Genomic DNA, 15,616 nt, shown 5'->3' on the forward strand with positions numbered 1-15,616 from the left:
AAGATTACACTATTTGGATAGTCTACGTAATCCTTATCTCTACACTCGTCAGTTAACGGCTTGGATTACTGAATTGTGGGCCCCACTTGTACAGATCGAAAAACGAAGGCTACCATAGCCCCACCTGCATTTCCTCCGTCGGTGACCATACACGTCTCATGGGCGCGGATTGGCTACTGACACGTTGAGCAGCGAGACTGCTACTGAAGTGACGTCACCAAGTTCTGTGGGCCCCACCATGATGTATGTTTTGTATCCACGCCGTCCATCCATCTGGAGAGATCATTTTACAGTAAGATCCAAAGAATGAGTCACATCCAAAGCTCCAGTGGATCCCACCACAGAAAAGAGTGACATCACCGTTATAGACTTCTATAGGCTTGGATTTCCAAAAAACATCATGGTGGGCCTTAGGAAGGTTTCAACGGTAGGCATCAATCTTCCCGCTGTTTTCTTTGGTGGGGTCCACTAAAAGTTTGGATCTGCCTCGTTTTCTGGGTCATGCCTTAAAATGATATCTCCAAATGAATGGACGTTGTGGATACAACACATACATCATAGTGAGGTCCACATAACTTAGTGACGTCACTTCAGTAGCGAGCTTGCTACTCAATATCTAATCCGCGACCCTTTCGACTTCCTAGAGACGCGTTCCCCTTTTCCAAAACCGTGGAAGGTTGAGCTGACGTGGCACCTGATGGATTAAGCGTTCATCAGACCACGGGAGAACCGTTAAAACACGAAAGCGAATACGGTAGCTTGTGTATGGGTGGCTACCGTGTATTTCTCATGGGAAACAATAACCGTTTATTTACTGTTATTTTCAGCTGTAAATAAGAAAACAAACACCCCCTAAGTGAAAGGTTGATCTATCGATCGTATGCGTCCATCTAGTGGGCCCATCATGAATGGCTTGTGTTTGAAAGTCAAAACTCATTATCCTATCCTACATTTAATGACCATTGCTTCCTGTCGTGTGGTTTAGGGGTGCACACGGGTCGGTTTGGTCCGGTTCTGGGGTGAAACCGGAGTTGAACCGTTCCTAACGGTTCCACAGTTTTTGGAACCGGAACCAGACCGTTAGCACCATAGAACCGAACCGGAACCGGACCGTGAAAATGGTTCGGTTCCAGATCGGATCCACGGTGTGTGTGTGTGTGTGTGTGTGTGTGTGTGTGTGTGTGTATATATCAAAACCTATCTATTTCATATGAAGTTAACTTATCTATTTCATATGAAGTGAATAATATTGCAAAGATGTTTCTTTCTGCTATCATATAGTACTAAAACAGCAACTAAAGATCGAGAGTTCCAACTACGGCTTTGCATAAAATTGAAAACCATAATAAATCAAGTTCCATTTCAAGACCTACTTCTGATGATGCTTAGAAGATGGTTTCTTCTTTGAAGCCAATGGCTGAGGCTTTGGATTCCGTTCCGCTTCAATGGGGTCCAACCAATTCAGTGGATGACGATTGAACCATGGCCAGTTGGGAACGGTGACCAGTGTCGTCGTCAGAATGACACCACTGGCATAGATTAATAGCATGGTCTGGAAAGAACCGATGGAGTAGCCCACAACCAATGCGACTACAGTAAAGGTGACGAGCATGATCTACATTAACGACTCTGATAGCTTCTACCCTTGCCAATCCATCTGCAACAACATTCGATCTTTCTGTGATTCAAGACCTTAAACCCTAGGGGAGAGACGAGAAGGTGAGGTCTAGGGTTGGGGGTTTTGGAGAGTAGATTCAAAGAAGGCAAGATCTAGGGTTTAGGTTTTTGGAGAGGAGATGCAACGAAGGTATAGGAAAATGGGAACTTTGGAGTTTTTTATTATCATTTTTTTAAACGAATTCTCGGATCCACGGTTCGGTTCAATGGTTCGGTTCAGTTCTACAGGGCCTTAAACCGAAACTGATCCGTAATCAACGGTTTTGGAAATTTGGCAACCAGAACCGGACCGTTAGCATCGTAGAATCGAACCAAACTAGACCGATCCAACGGTTCCGATCTTATTACACGGATCCAACGGTTCGATGTGCACCCCTAGTGTGGTTCACATGAGATTTTCACCTACTTAAATTTTGGCTCTCTGAAATAAAAATTGATAGAAAAACTGAGGGACGTCGTGGATATACAATAAATGCATCAAGCTGGGCCTAGAGTTAAGGAAACACCAGCTAACGTGTTAGGTGGGTAAAATGTATAATCCACTGGAGGAGAGATGGCTCTACCATATTCTGTTTCTACACCCTTCACAAATTCATCTCTATTCGGATTTTTATTTTTATTTTTAAAAAAAACCAAATCCTTATCTACAACCATTCTACAATCACTAATGAGTATACAAATGTCTTTCTTACCATTCTCAGGCTGACATTGCTCTACCACGTCTGGATGTAAATACTTGATTTATAGACACTTGTTAATTTTGTTGAGCAAGGCATAAAATGAGGTGGGAGAACCACTCTCATGCAATTGACATGCATGCGAACGGTGTAATAAACGCATGTTGGTGTATGCCTACTTGTTAATTATTAGGTAGGAATGCAACGACTCTTTGTCTTCTCGTACATGAGTAACACCACACCATACCGCACATCACCACACCATGTTCATAACCACGACTGCAGTGCGCGTGTGTGTGAGGTTGATCCCATGATATGCCCTTGTTTTCTAATGCATAGGATATGTGAGGGATTTTAATATAAATACCTAGTTTTCCTGACAACTTTTTAATATGAGACAACACTAAACACAATTAAAATAAGTTGGCTAACAATGGTAAAAATCTATTTAAAATTTTTTTAAAATCTAATTTTAAAACTTTTTAAATCCAACAACCCCTTATAATTTGAAATTTTAGAAAATGATTATAAAACTAATTGGATAAATCAGCGAAACGAAGTGCATTAGCTAATGCATCTAAAATATTTGAATCTCACCTAGTGTAGATGTGTCCAGTTTGTTGGGATAAAGTAAAATAAAGTTTTTAACTAAATCCCCACAATAACAAGCATATCACATATACAACATTTCAAAGCAACTTGAATTTTTTTAAGGCAGCACGTTATAGGCATGTACTTTATCCCAATTTCATAAGTGCTTGAGAGAATGTTCTAATTCACATAAGAAGCGGCCCTACTTCCATATTCTATGGGTAAGTCTATTAGAGGTGTACCTGCAACTAGACATCCAACTGTATCACAACTTTGGAGCTTATTAAGGATATAGTCCAACCTTTCTCACTATAAGTTATAGCACTATTGTACCATATGAATGAGGTTCTCAATTTTAATATGCAATATCGATATTAAATCACTCAAAGCAACTTGCTATATTACTAATTGATCCTAGTTCTTGGAATCTCCAATTATATAGATTGGGTTCCCATTGTCGGTGATTTATATAAATAGGACTAATTCCGTTTTCATCGATGTACTAACCACTAACTCTTTGACTAGCACTTTAATTAGTGGATCAGCTAAATTTTCTTTAAACCTTATAAAGTCAATTACAATTATTCTTTTTAGATCAAGTGCTTGACTAAGTTATGTCTTATACGTAGATGTCTAGACTTTCCATTATAGGTCCTATTATTTGTCTTAACGATCGCAGCTTGGATATCACAATGCAACGTAATTGCTGCCACTAGTTTGCCCCACACGATTATATCTGAAAGAATATTTTTTAACCATTCGATCTCTTCATCTGTAGTTGTAAGAGTAATAAACTCGTACTCCATTGTGGACCAAAATATACAAATATGCTTCTTAGACTTCAAGGATATTATGTCTCCTCCAAGAGTAAATACATAACCAATAGTGGACTTGGATTTTTAATTGAATTTGATGTCCAGCTTGCATCACCATATCCCTACAATATGGAAGGATATCTAGTATACGTAAGACCATAACTGCAAGTTTTTTCAAGTATCTTAGAATATATTTACGACATTCAAGTGATCTTCTTTAGGATTATTAATGTACTTACTCAGCTTACCAATTGCATATGTAATATTAGGTCTAGTACAGTTCATTAGATACATTAAATGCCCAATGACATTAGAGTACTCAAGTTATGATATATTATCATATTCATTTTTACATAATTTACATGTAAATCAAAGGGAGTGCTTGTTGGTGTACAATCTAGAAGACTATATTTTCTCATAATATTCTCTACATAGTGTGATTAAGATAAAGTAATTCTATGAGAGTCTTTCACTATTTTGATTTGACAAATCACATTTACCTCTCTCAAATCCTTCATGTCAAATTGTGAACTAAGGAATGACTTAGTTTCATTTATTACATTAATGTTGCAGTTTTAAATAACATTTTGTCAAATATCTCATGTCATTGCTTTGGAACTTGTTTTAGTCTATAAATAGATTTTAACTGAACAACTATGACCCGGCCCAAGTGCCAAGATATGCTGACACGTAGTATATGACTAGGATCTGATGAGATCAATCGCCTATTCAGCCACTCGCTCAATGTGTAAAAATGATCAGACGATATTCAGAGAGTAGGGTTCATCCTCTGATAATAGATTACATATTTGTCTTCCGTACGAAAAGATTTTTCGATACAGATAAAGTAAACTGAGAAAGGGATTCTTACAGTCGATCGCGGAGAATAGCTGCGAAACACCTTTTCGAATGAAGAACTGAATTCAGTGTGTGAGTGTAAACTCAAATTACAACTAAAATTACTAGCTATTTAATTAGCGTTAAGGATTACACTACGGGATGTAAAAAACAAGTTGAAATTAAAAAATTACACTAAAAAATGTAATTTGCTTGATAGGAAAAGTAAAGTATTATACTATAAATGGAATGTAAATTGACTAGTAATTGAAATATAATGTTTGGTTTGATTGGATTGCAATGAAACAAATTTTTTCTACTTGCATTTCTTTACTATTTATAGCTTTAATCCAGTTATGTGGATCCTTCTCACATTTTAACAATTACTATAACAGTTCACTATTACCTAGCTTCCTTTATTTTTCCTTTTGCCACTTATCCCATAACCACTCTTTCACGATTGCTCTTCCGTCGATTGCTCTAAACAATGATGTGACCCTATTTGATACGCTCCTGCTGTTGTTATCAAAAAATCTTTTTCAAATCTTCAAATATATTATGCAAATCTATACATATCATATATAACCCATTCTGATTGGTTCCCATGAGAAATGGACATGTTGGAGATAAACATCGATCCACAATTAAGCTTTGGATCTACCTCATGCTTTGGGCTCATGCCTTAAAATAACTCTCCAAATGGATGGATGTTGCGGATACAGCACATACATCATGGTGGGGCTCAATGAACTTAGTCATGTCACTCCATTGTTGAAACTCCGTTTGACGATGTCAGTTGTAAATCTGCATCCCCTTGTGTGATGGTGGGGTAGAAGAGAAACAACAAAGGATGGTCAAATGGGTGGATGCATATGATCCATCAATGAAGACATTTCTTTCACGCAAATGTATCATATGTCCCAATTAGTCAATCCATGAAAAAGGTAGGCCACCTCATGATGATCACTCCGCTTGAAAATCAGGCAAATACACCAAGGGCATGTTTGATTTTCTAATTCCTCGGTAAATGCCCTGTAAATGGTAATAATTATTTCCTTATGTAATTGCCACACTCTTCCCCATATTTGATTTGACCGCTTACTTTTCTAATGCAAAAATGGAGAATACTGTAAAATATTTGTGGGTCCCACCATGATGCATGTCACTTATTCACACCGTTCATCCATTTTGTCAGAAAAATTTATGCTATGAGTCAAAAAATGAGGCATATCCAAAGCTCAAGTGGATCATGCCACAGGAAAAAGTGAATCAAATACTTATCGTTAAAAACTTCCTGAGGCCACTATTTCTTTTGGTATGGGCCACTTGAGTGCTGGATCTACCTCATTTTTTATCTAATGTCTCAAAATGTTGTGGTAAAATAGATAGACGGAATAGGAATGTCATATACATCAAGTGGGGTCCAAAAATTTAAACGAGCTCTTTTGAGAACGTGGATTTCCTGCAAAAGCCTTTCGCAGGAAGTTCCTATGCTGGAACCTAGGTGGAGCCCACTATGATGTTTGTGAAAAATTCTCCCCGTTCATCCATTTTGTAAGTTTATTTTAGGATATATTGCCAAAAATGAACCATATCCAAAGCTCAAGTGAGCTGAAAACGTGATAATTAAATGTCCACAGTTGAAATATTCGTGGGGTCACAGAAGTTTTGATTCATGTTAATATTTTTGTTTTCGGTTCATCACAAGAGAAATGACGTTATTAACGATATGGATGGCATCTAAACATCACTATTGAACTAGAAAGGTTCCAGCATTGAGAATTTTCCTAATCACATTTTCCTTTATTAAGGCTCACTTGAGATTTGAATACGGTTCATTTTTGACAACATGTGTTAAAATAAACTCACAAAATGGATACACAGAGAGAGTTTCTCACAAATATCACAGTGTGTCCCACCTAAGTTCCCAGCGCACAGGAACTCTCCGACGAAAGGCTTTGGCAGGAAATCCATGTCCCTCTTTTGAACCGGTTTCCAAGATAATAATTAGAAATGGTATTTACACCACCGCTGGCAAATCAAACAGGCACAATCGAATGAAAACGAATTCAAAAACATTGGAAAGCCGGTGGTTTCGCTCAAAAGTACTGTCGTGACCTACCTATTGAATATACTGGTGATCATCTCCTCGGGGACCACCGTTTTCACGGATCGGATATTCTATATAAGTGAACTCTGTTGGAAAACAAATGCTTTTGTTCCTTTGATTTTCTTCGTTGAAGGGAAAAATAGGGCCGTGCGAAGGAAGTTTCCCGTGCAGCCGCCGGATCTGGACGGGAATCCAGAATTTCTAGGGCCGAGCAAAAGAAGCCTCGCGTGCAGCCGCCGGATCTGGACGGGAATTTCTAGGGCCGTGCGAAGGAAGTTTCGCGTGAAGCCGCCGGCTCAGGACGGGAAATTCTTATGTTTGACAGGCAGGTGACTCTTGTTGACCTCGTCGTTCCATTTTTGCCAGCTCGGTTTAGAAAATAAGATAAAAAATGAGGTGTATACAAAAAGTGAGGCACACGAGAGGAAACAGGAGGATTCAAGGACTACCGTTGAATCATTTGTATGGCCACAGAAGTTTTGTGCCAAATGAGATTTTCGTGTTTTCAGTTCATCCTAATGGAAATGATCTTATTAACGGTTTGGATGGCATATAAACGTCAAGGTGTACCTCAGAGAGGTTTCACCGGTAGACATTTCTTTCAAAACGTTTCCCTCTCGTGTGCCATCATTGGGCTTTGGATACGATTCATTTTTCATCGAATGTATTGAAATGATCTTGGAAAAATGGACGGACAGAATGGATTTTTCACAAACATCACGGTGGACCCCACCAAGCTCCCCAGCCAAAGGCTTTTGCAGGGAATCCGCGTCCACCGGGGAACGGATTGGCTACTCCCCTGCCACCAGCCAATGGCTGTGGTCGGTGCTCTGTAGGCCTACATGATGTACGTGTTTCATCCATGCTGTCCATCTATTTTTACAGATAATTTTATGCTACAGAACCAAAAATGAGGTATATCGCAATCTAAAGTGGACCACATTATAGGAAACAGTGTTGAATGAGCGTGGACCATTAAAAACCTTTTGGGGGAAAAAGTTTTGGATCAAGCTGATTTTTGGTTTTTCCCTTCATCTGGTCCTGTATGACCTAATAAACAGATTGGATGTAAAATAAACAGTACAGTGGGCCTTAGGAGGATTTTAATGGTGGATATCCAATCACCATTGTTTTCCCGTGGTGTGGTACACCTGAGATTTATATCCCTCTCATTTTTGATATAAAACTATAAAATAATCTGTAAAATTGGACGACCGGAATGAATGAAACACATACATCATAGTAGGGCCCACAGAGCAACGACCATCAGCCACGGGGCTGGCGGCAAGGGGAGTAGCCAATCCGTTTCCCGTTCACCGGATCTAGTCATTTTTCAGCTCTTTCTTGGGTACAATTGCCGCATGCTATTTAATAATAATAATTATAATAAAATCATTTGCCAGACCAAAATCGTCACGTATGACTCATACACCATAAAGAGTTAATTTTGCCTCTGTCGCGAGGTAGATTTCCATCGTGTGTCGCTTCTAACTGTAGCTCACCTACTTAGTGGTCTGATGATCGGAACCGTCCGTGTTATTAAATATATACTACATAAGCTATCTAAGAAGATTACTGTAATGAAAAAGTCTGGATATCAAAAGAAAACTTCCAACGATTCTCACTATAAAAAATAAAAAATCAAAGGTCATTGTTATCAATGAAGCCTGAAAATCGTAGAATAACTCATATGTGATAGTAGCAGTGATACGGACAGTTCAAATTACCGAACCATCTTAGAAGGTGGGCCCCAGTAGGTGACGAAAAACTTTAGATTACGTCATGACATACGCAAAAAGAACTCCGTCCTTGGCCCCCAAGCCAACCCAAATGCTATAAATTCTGTCCCATTCCCACCCTCGAAATCCACCGTCTACGTCTGACCCACAAATCTCCGGCCGTTTATCTACCCCGGTTTCTGGTTTTCCGGCATGTCGATGATGGGCAGCTTCGCTGAGGCCTACGTTCTACGAAAGATTCACAAAGAAAAAATGAAGAGAATAGAAGGAGAAGAAGGAAAAGAAGGCAGGAGCAATGAAGAGAAGAAGTCTAGCTGTAGAATTTTCGGATTCGGCAAGAAAATCCACCCGAGCGGTTTTCCGAAGGCCAGTTCCGCCGGAAAACCGTCTGGGTTTGAAAATTCATGAGGCTTATTTAAAGATGTGTGGTTTTTACATTTTCTTCCCGGTTTTTAATTGTAATGCTTAGTGATTATTTTATTCTAATGGAATTTGTGATTTTTTTATTTATTTATTTTTAACTTGGTGTTTGTGATGCAACGTAGGCAGGTTTTGATCAGGTGGGCCACAATGTTAGAAACGTCCGGCGTAGTTTTTTAGCCGTCCGTTTCTTGCATAAACCGTGGCCCACTTCATCAGTGGACTTCTTGGGCTACACTGTACATTCGTTGCGGATTAGCGAAGCTCATGTGATGATCTGGAACGTTCATTTAGATAGGATACTGATGCGTTAGGACTCGTGACAAGAATTTTAACGATGGGAGATCATTACCATCCATATAGAGATGAGTTTAAAATTGATTATCTGGACCATTCTAGTTTTGTACGGGTGGTTATATTCCCAAGTTTCATCTTGCTGATCCTGACCGTTCAGATCTGAACGGTCTGGGTTATTGCGTGGTGGGTCGAAAGGGTCCAAACTGATTTTACGGCCGGTAAGACTCTTTAGTAGAAGACTATTACTTGGATGGGTTTAGCCCAGCGATCTTCCTGGTCGTCCGTATCAAAAGCCTTATTTTGGACGGCTGAAACACAAAAGAATCCATTGATCGGAAGGGTTAGGATCAATCTGTGGTGCAAGGGATGGCCCATCTATCGGATGGCTAGAAAAATGGGGATCCGTTTGAGTTGGGTATTGGATGATAGGGCTCGTTTAGCGCCTTTTAATTATAATGCATTTATAATGATGCCACTGTTGAAACCTTTTTAGGGCCCTAGGAAGGTTTCAACGGTGTCCGTCAATGTCACTGCTTCTTCCTGTGGTGTGGTTCAATTGAGCCTTGGATCAGCTTTATTTTTGGGATTATATCCTAAAATGATATGTCAAAAAGGACGGACGGTGTTGATAGACCATACATCACGGTGTCCCATCACAACTTCATCTTGCTCAGGGCAGTATCTAATCTGCGTCCTCTTCGCCCCCAAATGTTCCGTGTTCGATTGGGATGTGGATTGGCTGGTGTACGTGTCGTGCGAAGACGAGCACGGACGTGCGAAGACGAGCACGGACGGTCCTGGACCTCCGAGTTGTACGAATGGTTCAAAGGAGATCAAGGTTAAATCTGTGGACCCTGTACGAATGGTTCAAAGGAGATCAAGGTTAAATCTGTAGACCCTGTACGAATGGTTCAAAGGAGATCAAGGTTAAATCTGTGGACCCCGCCATAATGTATATGATATATCTGCACTGTCCATCTATTTTATTAGAATATTTTGAGGCATGAATAAAAAAATGAAGCATATTCAACACTCAAATGGCCCACACAAAAAGAAATAATGACCTTAATTTGTTCACCATTGAAAGTTGTTTCTTTCACTAGTATTGAAGTTTTTTCATCATCTAACCCGTTCATAGGGTCACACAAACATGAGTGAGGGTAAAGCACAAATATGAGCTTAATCCAAAACTTTTAAGGGCCCTAAGAAATTTTTAATGGTAGACATTTGATTCCCCACTGTTTCATCTAGTGTGGTCCACTTGAACTTTGGATCTTCTTTATTTTTTTGTCAGCTGGCATAACAAATGAGCGGTGTGGATAAGTCACATATACAACGATGGGCCCCCACATTGATTTTATAAATTTCTTAATTTAAGTATTTAAAAAGTAAGTTGTGACATTTGCATCGGGAAAGATGTGATAATTACCTAAGTAAATAATTATTACTCATTCATTGACCTGAAAAATCAAACAAGCCCTCATAGACCATTTAGATGGCATATAAACATTAACATTGAGCTTATATAGATTTGAACAATAAGCATTTCTTTTCTCAATTTTCATTCTCGTATGTCTTACTTAAGTTTTGGATTTACCTCATTTTCTATTGAATGGCAGAATATGTTAATTCCCGTTTGGCCGGTCGGATTGGAAGGGATTGGATGGTATTGGAAGGGATTGGAAGTTAAATCCCGGGATTGGCCGGGCATGCCAAACAAAGTCCGTGATCTGATCCCATAAGACAATCCACTGCCAACACCATCATTGCCTTTAAATCCCGTCCAATCCACCCTAATCCGTTCAAATTTGTCTGGGACATGTTTGGTTCGAGGGATTGAGAGGGATGAGAAGGTTTAATCCCAAAATTGGCCGGGTGTGCCAAACAGACTGGATTTAGCAATCCAGGGATAGAGCAATCCCATGGATCTCAAGACAATCTACTGACAACACCATCGTAACCTAGAAATCCATGCCTTCCACCTTAGTACCGTTGAATCCCTTCCAATCCACTAAAAGCAACCGGCAAAATGGATAGGCTGGAGAATTTATACTAAAAAAAATCTGAATGGCCCATCCGGCATCCATGTGCAGGAAGGTACTGCAGTAAATCTGGGTCCGACCAAAATCGTACTCACGTTACATAAAAAGTTTGTTTTACGCATTGCATTAAATGCCGTGCGTGATTATGTGGCTCAATCAGAATTCCTTCTCTGTGACAAGCAGAGGATCCGGATTTGGAAATTGTAGAATCACTTGACAATCTCATAATGTGGGCCCAGTTAACAGTGGGTGGCTACAAACGCTAGATCACGTCACGACGGACGCAAACAGAACTCCATCCAAAACGTCCTGACTTGGTCCCCACGCTAACCCAAATCCTATAAATCCTGGCTCACCCCACCTTCGAAATCCACCGTCTACATCTGACCCACAAATCTCCGACTAGCTGTCTGCTCTGGTTTCTGGTTTTCCGGCATGGCAACGATGGGTAGCTTCGCTGAGGCCTACGTTCTACGAAAGATTCACAAAGAAAAGATGAAGAGAATGGAAGGAGAAGAAAGAAAAGAAGGCAGGAGCAATGAAGAGAAGAAGCCCAGCTGTAGAATTTTCGGATCCGGCAAGAAAATCCACCCGAGCGGTTTTCCGACGGCCAGTTCCGCCGGGAAACCGAGTGGGTTTGGAAATTCATGAGACTTATTTGAAGGTGTATGGTTTTTACATTTTCTTCCTGGTTTGTAATTGTAATGCTTTATGATGATTTTTTTAATGGAATTTGTGAGAAAAAAAATTTTATTTAGTGGTTGTGATGCCACGTAGGCAGGTTCTGATCAGGTGGGCCACAATGTTAGAAACGTCTGGCCAAGTTTTTTAGCCGTCCGTTTCTCTCATAAACCGTGGCCCACCTGATCAGTGGACTTCATGGGCTGCGTTGTACATGCGTTGTGGATTAGCGAAGCTTATGTGATGGTACGGAACGTTCATTTAGATATGATTCCAATCCGTTGGGCCACGTGGCAGAAATCTCCCTGATTGGGGATCGTTACCATCCATACGGAGGTGAGTTCAAAACTGTTAATTATCTAGACCTTTCTAGTTTTGTACGAGTGTTAGATTCCCAACTTTCATCTTGCTGATCCTGACCATTCAGATCTGAACGGTCTGGGTTATTGGTTGCTGGGTTAGAAGGGTCAATTGAAACTGATTTTACTGCCCGTAGGACTATTCAGTAGAAGACTATGGGGCTGCACCAATCGACTAATCAAAGCAAAGTGGCTGGACCAATGTGCTATGTCCATGGGACCATGCCACCTGGATATGCCAAAAAAAAAAAAAAAAGAAAGAAAGAATAATGTAATAAGTGTGTGTTTTTAAACTGCATATTGTTGGATGCTGTTTTCCACGTTGGGTGTGTGCCAGTGAGACGGAAATGAAATTGCAGCTGTTTCAATTTAAACGAACAACAATGATTCCAAGCGTCAAGACAGTTACACACATGGTATATGATTGAGATTTGGTGAAATCGATTGTTTATTCAATCACTCGCTTAATATGGAAAATCAGATTAGTCGATATTCAAAGGGTGAGATTCATCATCTAATGATGATGGGTTGAACATTTGACTTCATTACGAAAGAACTTTTCAATACAGATAAATGAAAATGCTAAGAATTACATTATGAAATGTTAACAACAAGCTAAAAAGTAAAAGATTATAATAAAGAATGTAATTTGATTAACAGGAAAAGTAAATGATTACATTATGAAATGTAATTTTATTGTGTAATTGAAAGATAGATTTGATTTGTTTAGATTAACATGAGATGATTTTATTTGCTATTTTTTCTTCTATTTATAGCTTTAACTCAACTATCTATATCCTTCTCACATTATGACAATTACTCTAACCGTTTAGCACTACTTGAACTTATGCCTTTTCTCTTACCACTTGTCTTATAATGGTTCTCACATGATTGCTCTTTCATCAGCCGCTTAAGCATTACACGACACCATCTGATATGCTCCGATTATGGTTATTGGGAAATCTTTTCTGTATATATCAGCAGATCTTCAAATACACCATGCGTATTTGTATAGATCGAATATAACTCCCCTTGATTGGTTATCACAAGGTATGACAATAATGGGGATGAGTACATATATGTTGAATTAGAATCATTGACATTCCTTTCCGAATCCTATATTTATTTTTTATATTTTCAAATCTTATATTGCTTTTTTTTTTTTTTTTTTTTCAAATCATTGCTTTTTTATATTTTTTATCCTATTTGATGATTGGACTGGATTATTCATCATTTTATCAAAAACCCATCAAACATCTGAAACCAGGTCTAGATTTTAAGCCGGGCAGTCTAGCCCATTGCCAACCTCACCAATGTTCAATGTATTTTTACTTTCATTTTGTACCGTACATGTGTGGTTAATCTGATGAATTATGGGCCTTCAAATATGATATACGGTGTCCTGATACATTGTCTCTACATTTCAGGCATGTGCAGCTTGGACATGTATTATAAAGAGAAATGGGGTTGTTTGATAAAAAGCACAAGTCCATGTTCAAGGGAGCTGTTTGGTGCTATGTCATTTTCCACGGACTCTGACTGTAGAATGATGTGTTGTCCTAGACGGGAAATGTTAATATTTATGGATTTCTCTTTTCAGTGTTCACCCATTCAAATAAATAATTTTGATGAAGGACCGTGGGCCCAAGAATTCTCTAATATTGGAAGATTACAACCTTGCAATCTTTGCACTTTCCTCTTTTAGATGAAAGGTTAAGATTGCGCTGCAAAGCAGGTTTTTAGGTCATGGTTCATCTGCGGTGGGCCTCACCGTAGATAAGAGGAATGTTTAGATTGTGTATAGATTCAATACACTATTTAGATAATCTACAGAATCCTTATGTCTACACTCGTCAGTTAACGGCTTGGATAGCTGAACTGCGGGACCTACTTGCACAGATGGCAATACGAAGGCTACCATGGCCCCACATTTCCTCCATACACCGCTCATGAGATACGTGACACCACCTCTTTCTACTTCCAAGAGGATCTAGGTGGGGCGCACCTATGTTGGGGAGAAATCCACTCCGTACATACGTTTTTGGAGATAATTTTAAGACATGCATCAAAAAATGAGCTGGATTCAAATCCTAAGTGGGCCACATCAGAGAGAAAACTGGGAAAGAAATGCTTACCGTTAGAAACCTTCCTGGGATTCACTTGATTTTTATATGCCATCCAAACCGTTTATAAGGTCATTTCCATTGGCATGAATTGAAAATAAAAAATCTTAGCCTGATAAAACCCTTCTGGCCATGCAAAAATTTCAACGGTGGGCCACTATTTCCTCTCGTGTGGCTCACTTAGGTCTTAGATCCAGCTCATTTTCGCTTAATAATACTAAAAGGATCTCAAACAATGGATGGACGGAGTGGATTTCACACAAACATCACGGTGGGCGCCACCTAGATTCCCGCTAAAGGCTTTTGAGGGAATCTTGAAGACCATTGAGCCGACATGGCACCTACTGGATTAAACATCCATCCGACCATGGAAGAACCGTTAAAACACCAGAGCGGACACCGTAGAGCCGGTAGAACGGGAATATGATAGAGTGTCCCTTTAAAAGGTATAAGGGTTGGTTTGTTTTCCTATTTACCATTGTAAATGGTGGTAAATAGGTAATTATAACTTATTTCTATTATTTGGAAGAGAGTAAATACAAATGGCAATTAGGCAAGGATTTTTTTAATTAACTTTTACAAAATTTGGGTGGGAATGACTAAGTGAAATTTGTAGATCTCACTATGGTGCATGTGATCGATCCACCTCGTTTATCTAATTTATCAGATCATTTTAGGACTTGTGCCAAAAATTTAGGTTGATTATAAGCTCAAGTGGACTACACTGCAACAAACAAGGTGATTTGACATCCATCGTTGAAATGTGAAGCCATCCGTTGGTCCCACACTGATTTGTACCTGTGATCCAACCTGTTCGTATAATCACACAGACATGACTGTTAAAATGAATGAACGGCTTGGATCAGACACATATCATGGTGGCCCTGCAAATTTTTGAAAATTTTTCTTGGTATTAGTGTCAAGTCTAATCAAAGGTCATTGTGTATGGGTGGCTACCGTGTATTTCTCATGGGAAATAATGACTATTTATTTACTGTTATTTTCAGCCGTAAATAGGAAAACAAATACCCCCTAAGTGAAAGGTTGATCTATCGATCATAGGCGTCCATCTAGTGGGCCCATCATGAATGGCTTGTGTTTGAAAGTCAAAACTCATTACCCCATCCTACATTTGATGACCACTGCTTCTTGTCGTGTGGTTCACATGAGATTTTCGCCTACTTAAATTTTGGCTCTCTGAAAAAAAAAATGATAGAAAAACTGAGGTACACCATGGATATGCAATAC

At 39.3% G+C, this 15,616-nt stretch overlaps 1 protein-coding gene across 1 annotated transcript; it reads right to left on the reverse strand.

The window, feature by feature from the left end:
• Positions 1-1,247: 1,247 nt before the first annotated feature.
• Positions 1,248-1,826, reverse strand: LOC131232547 (signal peptidase complex subunit 1-like). The gene is given in 1 exon segment (XM_058228853.1): positions 1,248-1,826. A coding segment is annotated over 1 exon segment (300 nt). The 5' UTR covers positions 1,670-1,826; the 3' UTR covers positions 1,248-1,369.
• Positions 1,827-15,616: the final 13,790 nt, after the last annotated feature.

This window comes from Magnolia sinica, chromosome 2, assembly GCF_029962835.1.
Source record: "Magnolia sinica isolate HGM2019 chromosome 2, MsV1, whole genome shotgun sequence".
In the NCBI taxonomy this organism is placed as follows: Eukaryota; Viridiplantae; Streptophyta; class Magnoliopsida; order Magnoliales; family Magnoliaceae; genus Magnolia; species Magnolia sinica.